At 42.6% G+C, this 19,105-nt stretch overlaps 1 protein-coding gene across 1 annotated transcript; it reads left to right on the forward strand.

Annotated features, from left to right (window-relative positions):
- Positions 1–4,986: 4,986 nt before the first annotated feature.
- PROK2 (prokineticin 2) lies at positions 4,987–18,738 on the forward strand. Its single transcript, XM_025456579.3, has 3 exons — positions 4,987–5,116; positions 8,547–8,672; positions 17,106–18,738. Exons 1-3 carry the CDS (start codon positions 5,021–5,023, stop codon positions 17,208–17,210), a joined length of 327 nt encoding a protein of 108 aa, XP_025312364.1. The 5' UTR covers positions 4,987–5,020; the 3' UTR covers positions 17,211–18,738.
- Positions 18,739–19,105: the final 367 nt, after the last annotated feature.

Below are 19,105 nucleotides of genomic sequence, written 5' to 3' on the forward strand. Positions count from 1 at the left end.
AGTAAGACAAGTGGTAGTCACAGTGGATGAAGCTGAAGATCTCAAGTTTCTGCAAGGGAAATGGGAAACCACTGCATGGTTTTGAGCAAAAGTTCTGAGATATAGATAGATAGATAGATAGATAGATAGATAGATAGATAGATATAACATATTATATATATTTATATATATAGCTGAGATAATATTTAAGATTTATCCATTTATGACTGAGACATCCAGGCACGCCCTGACTTATATTGTAAAAGAGCTCAGGCAGCTGGGGTGATGATAGGATGTAGAAGGCAGGAGTGAAACCAGGGCACCAGGCAGGAGCTGATGGCAGCAATCCAGGCTGGAGATGGTGGTGGCTCAGAACAAGAAATGTGGCCATAAGAGAGGGCAAAGTGGTCAGATTCTAGAAATATTTTGAAGGAAAGGTCCACAAGATTCTAGGTAGATTGGACATGAGGTGTGAGAGGAAGAGACAGTCAAGGATGTCTCCAAGGTCATTCTCAGAAGGATGGAGTTGCCTTCAGCAAAAGAGGTTTGGGTGGGGGCCAGAAGGAGTTTGGCTCCGGACATGTTGCATCACACTGCAGTGAGTCTTCTTTACAGAAGCTCTTCTCATCATGCCTGGTTCATCTCCCTGGCCATATAAAGATGGAATTCCTCAAAGCGACCCTCCATTGGATCCCTACCACCTCTATTGCCTCATATTTGTACTAGATTTCTCTTTAGCTCATTCTTCCAGCCACTCTGATCTCTCTTCAGCTCCTTGAACACGGATGGTCTTTCCAGTCTCCAACATAAGCTGATTCCCCTGCCTGGAGTGCCCAGCCACCCTCCACTCATGCTGTTCCCCCTCTTCATCCCAGTTAAATCCTGTTCAAGCTTCAGAGCTCAGCTTAAGCTTTGCTACTTTAAGGAAATCTTCAGGTCTCTCCCTATGCCATGTCCTAATGCACTACATTTGTTTCCTGTAATTACGTAATTGTATGATTATTTGATTCATGGCCTTCCCACTAGACTGTACGCTCCCAGGGGGCTGGATTCACATCTGTTTTGCTCACCATTATACCTCCAGTGCCTCACACAATATCTGGCATATAGTAAGTATTTAGTAAATGTCTGTTGAATGAATGAATGATGGCTTATTACCCACCTCAAAGAAAATATCAGCTTATACATTTACGCTCTTGCAGAGTCTTTGTATAATTATAGCATAAGGAATACTGAACTAGAAAAAAAAACACAAAGGAAATAACACATTATCATTTATAATCATCCAGAGTTCAATATGCTCATTCAGGAATCCAAGCCACGGCAGATCCCTTTCCTATAACAGATGGCCTTGCTCACCAGATTTCTGGTTCCCCTCAGATTTACATTGTCCATCCCTTTGAAGACAGGCTGTCATGTGACTTGCTTTGGCTATTTCAATGTGAGGAAAAGTGATAGGTGTCAATTCGAAGCAGACGCATTTGAAAGCTGGCAGGCAACCCTCCAGTTCCACCCACCTGTATTAGTTTCCAGTGGCTGCCAGAAGAATGTATCACAACTCAGTGGCTTAAAACAACAAAAACCTATTCTGTCACAGTTGGGGAGGCTAACAGTCCAACATCAAGATGTCAACAAGGCCATGCTTCCTCGGAAGTCTCTAGGGAGGAATCTTTCTTTTGACTCTTCCAGGGTTGGGGGGCTGGGGGCAATTCGTGGCATTCCTTGCCTTGTAGATGCATCATCACTGCAATCTCTGCCCGTCTTCACATGGCTGTCTTCCTGTGTGTCTCCTTGGTGTCTCTGCGTCAAGATCTCCCTCTCCATTCTCTTATAAGGATACCATTCACTAGATTTGGAGCCCACCCTAGTCCAGGATGGCCTCATCTTAAATTGATTACCTCTGCAAAGACCCTACTTAGAAACAAGGCCACACTGACAGGTACGGAGGGTGGGAATGTGAACACAGCTTTTGGCAGGGACACAGTGGAACCATTCTATTCATGAAGCACATGTTGAGGTGGAGCCTTCATCAGCCCGGTTCCCTGGGTCATGCAGTGAGACAGGTTTGTGTCTCCCAGTTCACCTCGGTCAGTTCCATGTCCCCTGAGTTAGAGTGGTGGGCTGAATCACCCGCACCGGGCCAAGTATTTATCCCTACGGCTGTGGTGAGTACATTGCACTGATTCATGCAAATTAAATGTGTCTGTGCTGTCTTTTTCTTGTGACCTGTCTCCAGACTGTGTTCCATATGATATATTCCTGTTGATCATTAATTATGCCTATCATTATGCTATGTGCCAAGAGGAATGTGTGGGAAATTAGACACAAGGAGCCCAATTATAAGGTTTATATAATCTAATCTGGTGGACAGAACAGAAGAAACTATCAGTGTTGGCATTTGAAACTATCACAGGACACCAAATAATATCATGGAATAAGAGATCATACTAACAGGACTTCTGGTTTATTCTAAGTACTATGGTAAGCAATTTACAAGTATTATACTCTTTCAACCCCATGGAGGTGTATCCCATTGGATGAAGTTTTATAACTATTTTACAGGTCAGGAAACAAGCTTAGAAGTCTCAAGCAGCTTGCCCGATGGTCATTCAGGATTCCAGTGCAGGTTGGTCTGATTCACAAATTTGGGGTCCTATGGACTTTACTGCCCATTTAATTCAGCTCAGCCTTGATAGCCTGCTAGTATATGGTAGTCGACACTCTGAGCTACACCAAGTTTGGTTCTCCTTATGCAGTTAACCCTGGGCTGATTGATGGTTCGATCTCAGTTTTAAGTTGGCCTTCCCACCTGATTTTTATGAAGTAATCCAAACTCAACCTCCATCTTTCTCTAACTTTTTAATTTTAATTCTCTAAGCTGGCAACAGATACAATGATTTGTTATATCGGGGCCTTCATTTCTCCTCTAAAGCATTAAAAACAATTAAAAGAAACAAAACGATCAAAGGAAATGACATGAAACCAAACCAACCCTATTTTTAAGTGTTTCCAACCTTGTTTCAAAACAGCCTTATGAGGATTGTTTTCCCAACAGCCATGTATGAAGCCGTCCACTTTTGAAATCTGATTTTCCTATGTAGACATATCCTGTTTTCTATGCTTGGAGAAGCAGGGAATACCCAAGCTGGCATTCAATCGCAGCAAATATGAAATAGACCATTTTAAAAAAATTGTAGGAATGTTAAAATCCATGTTGACTGGTTTTTACATTTACCCGGCAGCATTCCCATGCTAGCGTTGGCATAGAAACTGGAAAAGGAAACTTTCCACCAATCTGTCACTTGCTACTGTTTCCACTTACTTTGCTGTAAGTCCAATTTTAACAAATTTCTTTTAAGTTAAAAAAGTTTACTTTTTTTTTTCCTGTTTCAGGATGTTTCCCCAAACATAAAAACACGAGCAAAAAGAAAGATTTTAAAACTCAGTCAAAAATTTGGTTTTCCAAATATTCAGCTGTTTAAAATTCAGATAATTGCCTTGCTTTTTTTTTTTTTTTTCTTTTTCCACATTTAGTCTGAATGCTTTGGCATGGGGAACCCCGCAGTCTGAAAGTAACTTTGTCCCGACTCTCCTCACTGCATTTATTAAAGAGACCAAAAGAGGCATCTGCTTTTCAACAGTTTGTGGTCCGAAGGCCACCAGGGAAAGCCAGAGAGGTTCTGACGATTCAGGAACAAATTCGGGTTTCCCCAAAACTTCGATGCAAGCAAGGTTGGCAGCGGTCACAGCTAGGTATTCCTGAGATCGTTTTCATTGGAGAGAAACAGGCTGGGATTCTCGGAACCAGGCTTGGGTCAGGGGGGGAGGGAGGGAGGGCAAATCTGCCACTCGTCCTCTCGTGCGTAGCCTAGAACCCAGTAGGCACTCAAGTCATGCCTCACGTGAACGAATGAATCCCAGTGATGCTGTCTGGCATCTCCCAAGACTGAAGGGTGATCTTCCCGGGGCTGGAGCGTGAAACAAGAGGGAGCTGCCTACCTGGGGCTCAAGGGGCCTCAGCCTGGCACCCCAAGCCAGGCGTCCTCATTTCCCTTTGGCACCATCCTGAAGTGCTCTGGAGCTGGCGCGATGTTCCAGAAGGGAGGAAATGCATGTGAGGAGGATCAGGGAGGAGAGCAGATGTGAGCATAAAGGGAAAGCATTAGAAATGAAAGAAAAGAACTTGGACTCCCACAGCTGGAAGGACAAACCTCACAATGTCGTCAGGGATGTGGGATTAGGGGTGATTCCGCCTGCCCTTTGTTCTTGTTTTCCCCCCTCCTGTCTTCCACGTTTCCCGGTTTATTTGTTTGATGCGTGCCTTTTCTGCTCGGTTATTGGACCACGAGGCCAGACCCCCCCCCACCAGGTGGCCGGTACCTGGCACGCAGCGGGCGCCCCAATGCAGGCGGCCCGAGGCTCCCGTGCCTCCCGTGCCTCCCGCGCCGGCTCCCCGGGGGGCGTCTAAGCGCCTGGCACGTAGTAGGCGCTCCCTAAACATCTGCGCAGCAAATGAGCTGCAAGTTTTCGGCGCCGAGCACGTGGAGCCCTGGCAAGCAGGAGCAGGACACGGCACGAGCGCGTCTCCCTGCGACCACAAAGCGGCTGCGGCGCGTGCTGGAGGCGGAGGCGAGGGGCGGGCGGCTGCAGACGAGGCGCGGGCCGGGAGCGGGGCGCCCCGTGGGGGGCGCTGCCTGCGTGGCGCCCGGGGCGGGGGCGCGGGCGCGGGCGGGGGCGCGGGGAGCCGCGCGCGGCACGTGCTCGTCCCGGGGCCGCCGGGCCGGGCCGGCCGGGGTGGGCGCGCGTGTGCGTGTGTGCGCGCGTGTGTGTGTGTGAGTGTGCCCCCCGCGCGTGCTGCCGGGCGGGCGCCGGCGTGAGTCACGGCGGGGCTCGCCTTTATAACGGCCCGGAGGCTCGCGCCAGCCGCCCGCCAGCCGCCCGCCAGTCCGCCCGCCGCGCGCCGCGCTCCAGCGAGCGCGCCCCGGCCCCGCGCCCCGCGCCCCCAACCGCCCCGCAACCGCCGCGCCGTCCCGAGGGCGCCATGAGGGGCCCGCGCTGCGCCCCGCTGCTCCTGCTGCTGCTGCTGCCGCCGCTGCTGCTCACGCCCCCCGCCGGGGACGCCGCCGTCATCACAGGGGTAAGCGGCCCCGGGCGCACCTGTCCGCCGCCGCCGCCGGGGAGGCGCGCCCGCGCTGCGCCCCTGGGGCTCGGGGAGGGCAGCGGCTCGGGGAGCGGCGCCCCCGGGCGGGGACGCCCGCCCCAGGCGCCCCGTGGGGCTCGGGGAGAGGTGCCGGGACCCGAGGGCGGCGCACGGCCCGCCGCCCTGGGCGCACCGTGGAAGAGACGGTGACCCGCGTGCCAGCCGCCGTCCCCCGCTCGCGCCCCTCTTAACCCGCCGCCAGCTCCCTCCGCGAGCCCGGTCTGCGTTTGTGTTAGCGCTGCAGGAAGTTCGCGTTCACATCTCCTCCGGCACTTCTTGGAGACTTCCAGCCTTGAACCTTAAGATTTGGGGAGGCCCTGCCTGACGCGCGCAGCGGCCAGAGAACCCCCCCCACACACACACACACCCCAATCCTGAGACTTTAATCCTCTGCTCAAGGACCTTACCCCCCCCCTTGCACCCTCCACGGAAAACCCCTTGAAATAACTTGCTCTGAGGCCCTGTGTGCGCTTGGAAAAGCAATGGGGGTGCTTCCTTTTGGTTTCCACGGCTTTTTGCTTGCTTCTTTTTTTTTTTTTTCTTTCTTTCTCTCTCTTTTTTTTTTTTTTTTTTTTTTTCTTTAGCGTCTTGAGGTTTTCCTCGTAAAAGTTTTTTTTTCCATTTGCAATTCCCTGATAAAGCACCTCCAGAGCTCGGGCATAATTATGGAGTTAGGTTACAATGTTGATGTTTGTTTCAACTTAGAGAAGTTGTCCTCCTCATTTTCGGAAGTGGGAACTGAGTCAGTCCTCTCCTACTCCCACCAACAGTCCTGTGTGTGTGGACCTGCAGGACGAGTTTAGAGTACAAAATTTAAAACTCTGGTCGACATCCACAGTGCAAAATCGCTTACCATTGCCCGGCTCCTCGACTGCTTTACTCTTTTATCTTTTTTTCTTTTTTTTAAGTCTGAAATTTTTTTACACCTCCATTACATTATTTCAGTTATCCATGTGCGCATTATGGGATTTAAATAAAACCTCTCTGTTTGAACTGGTAATAGATAATGAAATAGTTAAATGTGAGGGAAGTCGGCCCTTGTCTTGAGAAAATAAAGCTCCGTAGTCTCCAAGTTAGTTAATAGGTCCATAGCATCTTGAAAGCCCTTGTACAATAACAGTATTTGGTTATATCCTATAGGTATAATAAACATTGTGGTACTTATTAAAATACAGATTTTTTAAAAGTGTATTTGAATAGCTTTGTCAGTGTGGTTGGAAAAAAGAAAAGTTTTTACAGGTCTTTCTAATATATGTGTTGGAACATGATTGGGCTTTTCCCCCCTCTTCCCCTGCTGGCTCATTTTAAATTTCTCCTAATCCTCTGAGCCCAGAATTCCTTTGCAATATAAGTATCTTTTTGTTCCATTCACAGGACAACACTATTTGAATAGGTCTGCAATGGGTTAAGGATGAAGGGCGTTAGGAAACAGCAGTCTAATTAAAATTATATAAACCCATGCATTTCTTTGTAAATATTTCCAAGAAGTGAAGCTTTCTGTTACAGAAGTGAAATTTTATCACATTGGATGTTTGTCTGTTAGAGACATTCAGGGTGAACTTACATGGGATGTTTTTGTTGTTGTTGTTGTTTTAACTCAATGTTACAAAAAGAGAATTTTTTAAAATTTCTCTAAGCAACGTGGCAATAAAGAAATGTAGTTATGTCTTCATGACAGGAACCATCTGGAGCCAAATGAAAAACTTAGTAACTTATAGTCTTCAGGATGTTAAACATCCAAGTTGATTGATTGAATTTTTGAAAGATTTTGGCTGGATTTTGATTGTCTTATAAAAAGAGTTAGTGGAGCTTCAGAATTCCAGATCTTGAGCATCTGTTGACAGAAAATACTGCCTGAAACCTCCACCTTAAATATTTACATTTTTTGGTAGTAGGTGTAGTTATTTTGATGTTGATTTATATTCCGCATAGATTTGTTAAAATGGAAAAGATCATGTACTGAACCTCTCATTTATGGAATGTAATGGCCACGTATACATGATTTCTGGCGTACAGATAAAAATTGGAAAACGGAAATGTTTGGATGTTTTCCTGTGTATGTCCTAAGACCCCAAGGTGAAAATTGTTGCTTTTGTCCATATAGTTTTAAAGAGGCTGAGAAAAAAATTCTAATGAAGGAAATAAGCCAACTCTAAAGTAGGATGGTAGTAATTTTTAACAAAAAATAGTGAATAAGGGTATGCCCATATATTTATATTTTGAGAACTTGTGGCTGGCCCCAAAACTTTGAAGGAGAAGAACCTTGAAGGAGCGTTTCAGTTGTTTCCAATAAATGTAAAAAATTTAAATTTTTATCTAAACTATAGACTTTTTAGTTTCTTACTTATATAGTACAGGGTGTTTTTGCCTTATTGCTAGCAAAACATTATTACACACTACTTAAGCAAAGCATCCTATTTTTTGTTAGCTCTAGGAAGGAACAATTGTTTTTCAGATCTATTTTCATGCAAATAAATTTAGACTGTGTTATTTATTTCTACTTAGAGTATGAAAATTCCTCCATAGTTGATTCTTTAATTATTTATATTTACAATTTTTATATTGGGAACAGATGCCTTCGGTAATCATTGACGAAAATTGCATCTGCCATTTGCATTTCTAAATCTGATTAATCTTAAGTGTTCAACTGACTTTGTAATATACACATATGTACACTCTGAGCCAATAATTTCCTTTTTTGCATGTTACCTGAAAAAAAGTAACATAAGACAAAAGTCTTGGTTTGTCCATTCCCAACCTATGAAATTTCTTTCTTTAAAGAGGAAATGTGAAAATCAAGCCAGTGGTGTGAGAAACATCAAGTCTCATGAACCAAAATGCAAATATTTGAAAGGGAAAATGAGCACTTTTAAAATTTACATCAGTGCCTTTATGGGTCTGGAGCATTTCATGCCAGATTTAGAGACCATTTAAATCCCTTCTTAAATTTGGGCCCAATGTATTCTGCAGTTAATAGTCATAAAATCTCATGATTCAATTTATGTAGTTCCTAATGGCCATGTATGGTATAAGTCTAACGCAGACTCGTTTTTCAAATTCAAAGCCAATTCAGCCACAAAACACTAGAAAAATAGAGGTGATTTTCTGTGTGTGTTTATTTAAGATTTTCATAATGTGTAGGCCATTCTTCAGGCCATTTTTTATAAAACTAGGAAAATCTCTTCTCATCAGATTTTATGGTAAATATGTGCAAGCAAATGAAGATTACAGTTTTTTTTATATGTGTCTGATTATTAAAATCCTAGTGGTTGGTGATTTAAAGAGCATTTTTACTGCTAATTTTAGATTTCCTTAGCTTGAGTCTTCCCCACCATCTATATTTATCTGTTTGTTTGTTACATTTCAGGCCTGCGACAAGGACCCCCAGTGTGGTGGAGGCATGTGCTGTGCTGTTAGTATCTGGGTTAAGAGCATAAGGATTTGCACACCTATGGGCAAAGTGGGAGACAGCTGCCATCCGCTGACTCGTAAAGTTAGTATATATATTTGGATTTATGGTGGTTCTCGTATGTTGCAGTAACTCAGTAACTCAACTCCCAACAAGGCCTGTCTGACATGAAACCCAGGGTAATGTGCTTGAAATTATAAGTTAGAGAAGATGACAATGGAAAACCCCTCCTCTCCCCCTCCCCTCCTATTTTAAAGAACTGGATCCTCTATCATCCTTACTCTAGTGAATCATTTTTCATGTCATTACTCTCATGACAAGAGAAACATTTCATAATGATAATTTCAAATGCATGAATTTGCCTAAAATTATTTAGGACAGAAAAATGTATGCTGCTTTGCAGAAATCAGAGTACAGAAGTTCTGGAAAAGCCTTTTGATATCAGACCTACTGATAAGACAAAAAGTAAATAACTTTGTGTTTTGTTTCTTGCAGAAAATCATCAATGGTACAGTTATCCTTGTATCTTTAAAGGTCCTTTATTTTCACTCTGTCTACTCAGTACACTGTTCATAATCCTAGAGGTTAAAGACATTTAAGTTTTCAGTTTATTCTGTATCCTAAAGACCTAAACAACACTTTTGAACAGTTTTGGTGGTAAGTGGCATGACCGTATATCGGCAGGATTGGATGGCACTTTCCAGGTTGTGTTGCAGACGCTCCTGTCTCCAAGAGCCAATCAGTGACATTACTTCAGGAAGCGGAATGGGGATGGGTTAGGGACAGGAGGGAGCAGAAAAGTGTGTGGAGCCTCAAGAGTCTTGGCCCTTCTGAATCAAAACTTGAAAGAGTGGGATGTCAGTAAGATCCCCCAGAGAGGCCAGGTAGCAAGCAATACCTTGCTCCCCTAGCGCCATCTCCTGGTTTCACCCAGTAGCAAAGTGAAGTCGGGGCCAGCAGAGGCCTTGTCCCAGGCCAGGTGGCTTGACTGGAGGCAGAACTCAGTCTCTCTGCCACTTTTTCTCTAGGCCACCGTTGTATACTCCTGTTTTGAAATAGATAGAAGGCTTTCAAAGCAAACTGGACGTACCTTCTACCTTTTTTTTTTTTTTTTTTTTTTTTTTACCCCACCTGTGGTTTAGGGTTGAAAGCAGCAGTAGAGCCCCTCATCTTCCCTATGCTGGACAATTGCAGATAACAGTTACTATTTTGACTTTCTTAGAGTGAAGGTAATGAAAGAAATTGGTGTATGTTTAGCTCTGTGAGCTGTAATAGGGACTCCACTTGTTTGAGTCTCTCTGAAGACAGAGCTTGTCTCTCCTGTGGTTTCCTTGAGAAATACTTCCTGTTCCGTTTAGACCATTGGTCCCCATGGCTTCAGTGTCATAAAACATGACATGCACCTTTTATTCTTAGCCACTTGAAGACAGAAAAGGTTGTAAACGGTTAGTTGTCTGTCTCAATGCCAAACTCCCAGGGAGGAGATGACACCAGCCCAGCCACCTTTGGCATTGATGTCAGTTTTGTCATCACCCTTATCGAGTGTGAGTCTCAACTTTTGTACATTTGAGCCACTGTCATTGCAAGGTTTGCTCTTAATCTTTTCCTTTAAGAATGTTTTTGTTTTTGTCCAGTCTTACCATACCCTTACACCCCCTGCATACCAGAATCATGCAGCCTGTTTGCTAAAACAAGCAAAGAGCAACACATTCTATGCAAGTGTTCTTTGTAATTGTGGCAAAGCCCAGTTGCCACTGGTTGAAGGCTCTGATGCACCAGACACTCTGTATGAAATGTTGTATATGCATTTCATATTTAACACAACAAGCCCGTGAAACACATTTGTTTCCAGCACGTTCTGCATACAAACACACTAAGCCTTAGAGGGACTCGGTATCTGGCTGAGGTCACGAGGTGAGAGGTCTCAGAGCAGCACTGGACTTTTCATTTCTGTCTGATGCTCCATTGGTTGTGCGGTCTTGATCACCATACCCTTGTGCCACCTTGAAAGTGGTTTCATCTGAGCACTTTGGACTCCAGTTAACCAAAACTGGGTTGTGTAGGATAAGATAATGGTCCTCCAGGGGAATTTGTCACGACCTGTATTTCTGATGAGTTTTCCGAATCCGAGGGATTTTAATAAGAGAACCCAGTTCTGTTTCCCTGGGTGCCTGGACAGCTTCCAGTTCAGGTGTAGTGCAAGGTTATTTCTGAGAGTAAACAAAATCATTTTTCTCCCAGAAATCCAGATACATCTCTACAGCTTCGTTTTTAATCACAGTTTGAGTAATGAAGTCTTTAATAACAAATTATGCTTTTCATAGCAGAATTAAGTGATAAAAGAGCGAAAGGACTAAAAATAAAATAAAGGTTTTATGTCAGATCTTGACTCTTCCCCCATTCAGTTGCCCACTTGAAAAGTGTTACTAGAACTCATGCTTTACAGCTTTTCCTACTGGATACTTTTCTGTCTTGAAAATACATTTTCATATGTCATTTCTATTTTTAAAGTAGGTCCTGGAGTTGTTACTTATTCTAGGTGATATTAATTTATCCTGGTAAAAATCTAGTTACTTCCAGATCTTCTCTCCACTATATTCTATTCAAAACAACTTGAGAAGAATATTTTTTGCAAATATATCCTGGTGAATGTAATACACAGTGTTCAACTTCAAATTACAGTTTTAATGGCTCATTAGTATGTGGCAAAAGTATACACGCTGCATAGAAAATTTTCTTTTAATGTGATGTGATCATTCCTTTCTATTTTCTTCCTTTTTTTTGGTAAAGGGATTAACTGGTTGTGGTCACGGAGATTGGTGTTTTAAAAACACAAGACGGTTAATAAGTGGGGATTACACCTGTTTAAATTTTAAACTTTCCGTTCTGGCTCGGCTTAGACATTAGCCACAAATGTCTGTTTATTTTGATAAAGCAAGTAGTATTTGATGAATGAAATTGTGAACTTCAAGTAGGAATTGATAGTCACAGAATTCAGTCTACTATTTTATTTCAGATACATCAACTAATGTGTGGAGTTTATAGTAACTGCTAGGCTATAATTTTATAATTGTACAATTTTTAACTTTATATTTGATAATTGAAAAATAGAATGAAATATCAGTTCACCTAAGAAGAATAGTAAGTTTTCCAAACACACTTTTAGTCATAAGTTTTAACATGTATTCATTCTTAGCAATTTTTAAAGTTAGGGATGAATTATTGAATTACATATGTCTACAAGGAATATTTTGCAATTTAAAAAAACAACACTATTTTGGGGTGCCAGGGTGGTTCATTTGGTTAAGTGTCTGCCTTTGGCTCTGGTCATGATCCCAGGGTCCTGGGATGGACTCCCACAGCGGGCACTCTGCTAAACAGGAAGCCTGCTTCTCCCTCTTCCTCTGCCTGCCACTCTGCCTGCTTGTACTCGCTTGCTCTCTCTCTGTTAAATAAATAAATATTTTTTAAAACCCCCCACTATTTTAGTATTTTTATTAATACCTAAACTTTTCAGAGTTTAAAAGATTGGCTATCTCCATCCCATTCTGATTACTGCTTGGCTTTGAAAGTTTATGTGATTAATACTTTCATTTTTATTACTTATCATTTTATAAATTATTCAATTTAAATGACTGTTTCCTCCCCCAAAATTGTTTTTGCTTCACTTTTTATGTTAACATTTTTAGTACCCGTTTTGCCTTTTGTTTTCTGGTAGTTTTTTTTTTTTTTTTTTTTTTTTTTTTTTTTTAGCTACACTTTAAAATTTGACCAATACATTTTCCTTTTCTGAAAAAAAATTTTTTTAAATTAAAACCTGGGGCTTGTCTGTCTTTTTTTTTAAAAAAAGGAAGATTTAAAATTTATTAGTTTCTGTTTCAGAACTAACCTATGATGAAACATTGTAAACGTACTTTCAGGATAGAGTTTACCTTTAAAAAATATTTAAAAATATATAAAATATATAAAAATATATTTAACTAAAATATAACTACAGAATTTAGTGGAAGATGGGTGGATGAAAGCTTAATACATTAATTTCCTCATCTTTCCTATCACAGATGTCAGGAGCCACTATCTACATTTTCTCTCTCTGGGCAGCATCATTGGTGTGAATACAAGTTCATTGTCAGACTCAGAGGAGGTAGATATACAGAGTTTCTCAGCCTGGGCACTGTTGACAGGATGGGCCCGATAGCTCTTTGTTGTTGGGACCACTCAATGCATCATAGGATCTTTAGCAGCTTCCCTGGCTTCTATCCACTAGATGCCAGTAGTCTCCCTCTCTCAGTTGTGACAACCAAATATGTCTCCAGACTGTGACATTTCCCCTGTGACAGTTGGGGAGATGGACGTTGCACTGCTTGAGCACCACTGGCCTAACACTACATTTACCTAGCCCCACAGGACACAGTGTAAGAGATACAGCAGCATCATTGCATTGTGAGCTCACAACTTTGCTTGCCCTCTCTTCCACATGGGGTACTTGTGGTTGCCCCAAATGAGAGCCCGAGTGTGTGTGGGGTAGGGTGTGGGGGGTAGGTCCCCTTGACTCACAGGAGCTACCATCCTTACTTCTTGCAAGTATTTGCCCAGGCTTGCATGCCAACAGCTTCCGCAGCCCAGATGAAGTTCCACACAACCCACGAGCCTGACTCCCCTATTCCTTCCTTTCTGTTATTCTTTCCAAGGACACAGTGAGATGGGAGATGAGATCTCATGTTAACCCTCTACTCACAAGGAGATAAATCCTTGCATTGTTTTGGGTTACATGGATATATACTTTGAAAGAATTTGAAGAGACCTCTTAAGACTTGACCAAATTAAAGTATGTTGACAATCTTCCTAATTACTAAAGCTGGAAACTTGTGGGAATGGGACAGGTACTGTGAGACTTTTAGTTTCTATTTTATGTGCTATTACATTATCTGAAATTTTTTGAACTGTGTAACTTTATTGACAAAAGTTATAACAAAACTGGCTTCATTAAAAATTGCACATTGTTTTAATGAAGTAAAATTGGTGTCTAAATTATATAAGTTTCAGGTATACAACCTGAATCAATCACAGTCACAACATTGTGCTTTGACGTCTGTCTGAAGTACAAAATGATCCTCATCCATCACTATTCAACTTGACTCCCTTCACCCATTTTGCCTACCCCAAACCTCCGTCCCACAGTAGACCCGTGCGTGCTCTTCATGTGACACAACCAGGGTTTCCTCCATCAATCCTTTGTTATATTTTTTTCTTTAAAATTGACTGTTTTGAGAGAAGTCACAAACAATACTTTGCTTTGTTTTTGTGCTATTTTCCCTTTAAAGGTGCTGCAAATGGATCACATTGGATTGAGTTTATTCTAAAATAAACCCTCAGGTTGGGACTGAATGGTTAGCTCCTGGGCCATATTTATTTGTGCCTCTGAATATGCACCTTCTGTATACTTTTTCATGTGACTATAAGACACCTGTGACTATAAGACACCTCTTAAGTTTGTCACACAAAATGTGTAGAGCTAGTGAGTAGGCCAGTGGAGGAGTTCCCAAGCATCTACTAAGTGTATAACGTCAGAAATGATGTTCTTTGTCATTAGCTCACAGATGGAAGGGGAGGAGGAAAACCACTATGTGCAGGTGCAGATAACAGGACCTGGGAAGGCTACCCCTCTGCCTTTGGGCAGCGCACAGTCTTGGGGTTGGGGGCGTTGGAAGGATACCAGCTTTTAACTTGTATTTGCTTAAGTGCCTCCTGTGTACCAGGCTAAGTATCATGTGTTTACAAATAAGATGTCCTTTCTTCAAAGAGCTTGGCATTGGAGGGAATGGTGGTGTTTGAGAAAAGAGCAAAATCTGGAAGAAAGTGGGACTGCGTTTGATTGTGATATGTTCCCTTTTAGCTGGGTGACTGCAGTTAGCCGAGTAATTTCACCTCAAGAGGAAGCCACTTAGCTTGTGTCAAAACAAGGCAAAAATCTGGCACACAGGTTGGGTGTGACATTGACATGCAGTGCCTTATGAAGCCTGGGCATTGCAGGCTGCCACCATTATTTTTCTTTGCTCCTGTTTTCAAGGCACTGGGAGCCCACATGAAGGCCAGAGGCCGGCCATGGTGTCTTGATGCACACAAATCACAGGACTGCAAGCTCCATGGGGGTGCCTATTCAGAGCTTAAACTATCTTACTGGTTATCTGTCTTCCATCATTAAAATTTACACCCCATGAGGGGCTGAGGCCTTTCCTGTTTTGTTCATCACTCTATCTGTAGCATCTCAACTATGGAGTGCTGTGTCAGTGGCACTCAGTATATATTAGCTGAATGGGTGAATAAAAGAAACATGCTTGGTGTTGTCCATGTGTAATGGTTTGACATGTTCATTATAGTTACATTTCACTTATCTCAGGCTTCTTTACCTTCGGTGTTGCTGTTGTATTTGTTTTTCTCAACGTTGGCACCGTTGGCACTTTGGGCCAGAGAGTCTCATTGTTGAGGGGCTGTCCTGTGCATTGGAGGCTGTCCAGCAGCATCCCTGGCCTCTACCCACTACTAACACTCCCTCCCCCAAGTTGTGACAATCAAAAACGTCTCTGGATATTGCCAGATGTCCCCTTGGGGACAGAAGCACCCTCATCTGAGAACCACATGCCCACGTAGTGACATATGTGACAAAATGAGGCTCTCCACGTCTCAGGGCTAGAATAGATCATAAAGGTCAGGGATTATAACTTCTCGTACTGTCCACTTGTAATTGTCTGAGCCAGCGCAGCCAGGTCCACGTCCTCTGACAATAGTCTCAGTGCCAACAAATGAGCTAGCCATCCATGTGTCCTTTGACACACACAGTGGCAGAACCATTCTGAGCACAAGCCTGCATGGAGCTGACGGCCTGCATGGAGCTGTGGCACCCGCGTGTAGGCACTGTCATTACAGCCTTGAAAATAAGGCCCTTGCCAAACGGCAGAGGAACCCGAGGTGGCTCTGCCTCTTCACCACCTGCCTGTCAATGTCTGCCTGTTGCTTCCCTTTCTTCCTTTTGTATTTATTGATCTCAATCATTTCCCTGGCCCTTCCAGAACCATTTTGGAACTGGAAGGCAGGAAAGAAGAAAGAGGAAGAGAAAAAAAAGGAAAGAGGAGGTAAGAAGAACATGAGCATGGTACCAACCCAAAGATGATGCCCAGCACAATCAGCCCTGACCATTTCTGGACTACTGTACAGTTGGGTCTGTCCTATTAGTTCAACCCCAAAGTAAAGTTAGAATGGTTCTGTCACTGTCTGCAGACAACATTTTTTTTTAATGTACAGAGAAATCATTTAGAAGGCATCTGGAAGATGCATCTCAGACATTCTCATTAGGACAGGGATAATTGGCATGGGGTGGCCTTTTTGGGTGGAGTAGAATAGGAAATACACTAGAACGATAGTGAATAAAGCATCTGAGTTGAGAAACAGGATGCATTTTTCTGCCATGTGGAAACTGTAGAAGGATCTCTGAGGCATGAGTCTCTAAGTAGCTTGCCTCTCTCACATTACTGTGGGCCAGTGTAATTTACCATCCCATTTCAGTGACAATCTGTCACCTCCAGGGCTGGGGTTAAACTTTCTCCCTATACTTGCAAAGGGGATTCTCAAGAGGGCGCCGGTGGGGGCGGAGGGGGGGGGTATTGGAGAGAGAATGAATTTTGTTCTTTGCCTCTGGAAAGTATATGTACTTTGCGGAACTCCACTGCCCATGAGACAGAGGACGACCATGCCAGTTTCTGGTTGATCATCCTCAACCCAGCTTCATTGGTGGCATGGGCAAGACTCAGAAATACCACTTGGATGACTCTTGGAATGAAGCCACCCGTTCTCTACTGGCTTTCCCTAGGTCAGGGTTTGGTTTGTTCCTTTTCCATGACTCCAGCTTGACTTCTTCCTTAATTTCCCTTTTGTTTCTTCCCTACCCACGCTTCCCAGAATTTTGACCCCCCTCTGCCAATCTGTGTGCAAACATGTGTTTGTATATTGCTCATTGTCCGTGACTTCATATTTACTCATTATATCAATGTGGTCATCCCCTTAATGTCCGTGACTTCATATTTACTCATTATATCAATGTGGTCATCCCCTTAATGTCATGCCCTCCTTAAGGAGCTTCATTAGTAGGATGCTAGAGAAAGAATTGAAATGAAGAAGTAAAAGGCAGTATAGCTTGGTGGTTAAAAGCTTGGTCTCTCTGGTCCAGCTGCCAGCCAAGCTCCAAGTTCTGAGTTGGGACCTTGGGCAAATTACTAATCTCTCTGTGTCTCAATCTCTCACTTGGAAAATGGGCATAATTCAAGCATTTGTCATCTTCACAGAGCGGTTGTAAGGATAAAAAAGGATAATACATAAAATGAGCGTATTGCTTGATGAAGAGTTAACGTTCAATATAACACTAGCTGTTATTATTCAAAAAGAGTTCTGCAGAATAGTTTATTTCTGGTTTTTGTTTTTTAATGTTTCTTGCTCTGACTCAGTTTTCTTCTTTTATCTTAGGTTCCATTTTTTGGGCGGAGAATGCATCACACATGTCCATGTATGCCGGGCTTAGCCTGTTTACGGACTTCATTTAATCGATTTATTTGTTTAGCCCGAAAGTAATCACTTGAGAGCAGAAACTTTAAATGTGAACAGCCACATGATGTCTCTAAAGTCTATTTACTTGTGATTGTGCCAAACAAATAATATGCCAGAAAGAAATGCTGTTGCTTCCTCAACTATCCAAGTAACATTTCTATCTTTGATGTTTAAATGATGTTTTTTTTTTTTTTATTGAAAGAGGATTTTAATTTTGGATACAAATGTAAAGTGCAAGGCATTATGGAACCAGTTCTCATTTCCCTGTTTATGTTTTGGTTTGGCTTGGCTCTTTAGATGCCAAAAACTCACCCATTTTCACAGAAATGAGGAGAGTAAGAATTTGATCTTTTGTTACAGAAACGTTTTTTTCTTAAATTCCCTTTCCCCAGCCCTGCCCATCACACACACACACACACACACACACACACACGTACGCACACAGACACACACACCCTCAGGTCTCTTTTCTTTCCTCAAAGAATTTTAAGGCTCTCACGTTATTCTTCACCATTTCCCTCACCAGCCCTCTAGCATTTTAAAGTGGGGAACAGGGTCATTCCATATTCTCTAACTTGCTGGCAGAGTCAGTGTTAAGAATCAAGCTTTTTGCCTAATACTTAAACAGTGAAGGATGTGTAGTTGAACTAGACACTCCAGACTTCTCTAGACAGAGTAGAGGTTGGGGTGCTTCCAAGCTTTCATGGACCTATTCATGCAACATGACTTCAGGTCAGCTGTGTGGCAGGTGTGAGTAAGTCCAGAGGGAAATGGAAAGTCAATTTAGTCCCTATTTCTAGATTTGGGTTGTTTTTTTTTTAAGGTTCTCCAATACAACATTACATTTATTTCTCTTTTTATGAAGTTTACTTTTTTTAAGTCTCACAGTTAGAGATGTTCCAGAAAATGTCACTTGAAGAGGGATTGATTTTAATCTGGCATACCACTTGTTACCATTTTAAAATCGGTATGAAGTTGTAATTTAAACTCCCATTTGTAACCAGAAGTTCTCTTATAATGGATTACCTGACATCCTGCCATGTGTACCTATATCAATATTGCTGTGTAAAAATTCTGTATCAGAATAATGACAGTATTGTATATCATTTGATTTATTTTAATATTATATCCTTATTTTTGTCACAGTTGTCAGTTTTTATTACAAGCAGATTTCTATTAGCTCACGTTCTGAAATGGGTAACGCCCCCAAAGTTGGTAAAATAGCACTTAACAGTATGTTCTTGTGTTCACTTTACATACAGGAAAGTTCTGTTTGCATGAATTTTAAGGTAGTACAAAAAAAAACAATGTGTAAATCAGTGAGGTTTTGGAACACGAAGGAAAATTGTGATGTGCAAAACTGGTTGTAATCAGGAATGGACTCCTGGGATTTCACTGTATTGATTCAGCAAGTAGTGATAAAGCGTTTCTCACAAGCAGTTAGGCAGGATGCTAGGTGCTAGCCATACGGTGATGCCTGGCCTGGCCCTGAGAAACCCACCAAGTATTGTAAATGGAATCAACGTCGCAAATAAACAACTTATGAAATGTGTTTAACTGACTAAACTCAACCATGCCAACCCACTAACTGTTGCCAAAAAAAAAAAAAATTGTCCATTTTGTAGGTACTTATTCAGGCAGGGCTCACAGTTGCACATTGTGTTTGACTTTACCCTAGGGGCTAACATGTCCCATAAATGTATGGGATTTTGCTGTACTAATTACCATACCTGGGCATAGGAGTATTATTTTTGGTTCAATTTAGCTTGTGTGCGAGAAGCATTCCTCAGTGAGTTTGTTGGAAAAAACATCGACTTCAGCAAGTGGAATTACGGGTAAAGAAATGCCCTTCTGCAGTTTTGGTAAATGTCACTTTCATATGATGTTTGAGACATCCTTTTTCATAAGTCGTAAGCACT

The sequence above is a fragment of the Canis lupus genome, chromosome 20 (genome assembly GCF_003254725.2).
Source record: "Canis lupus dingo isolate Sandy chromosome 20, ASM325472v2, whole genome shotgun sequence".
In the NCBI taxonomy this organism is placed as follows: domain Eukaryota; kingdom Metazoa; phylum Chordata; class Mammalia; order Carnivora; family Canidae; genus Canis; species Canis lupus.

Coding starts and splice junctions, on each gene's coding strand:
- PROK2 (XM_025456579.3), top strand. CDS start 5,021: ATGAGGGGCCCGCGCTGCGCCCCGCTGCTCCTGCTGCTGCTGCTGCCG. Junction 5,117..8,546: donor ACGCCGCCGTCATCACAGGG/GTAAGCGGCCCC, acceptor GTTACATTTCAG/GCCTGCGACAAGGACCCCCA. Junction 8,673..17,105: donor GCCATCCGCTGACTCGTAAA/GTTAGTATATAT, acceptor CTTTTATCTTAG/GTTCCATTTTTTGGGCGGAG.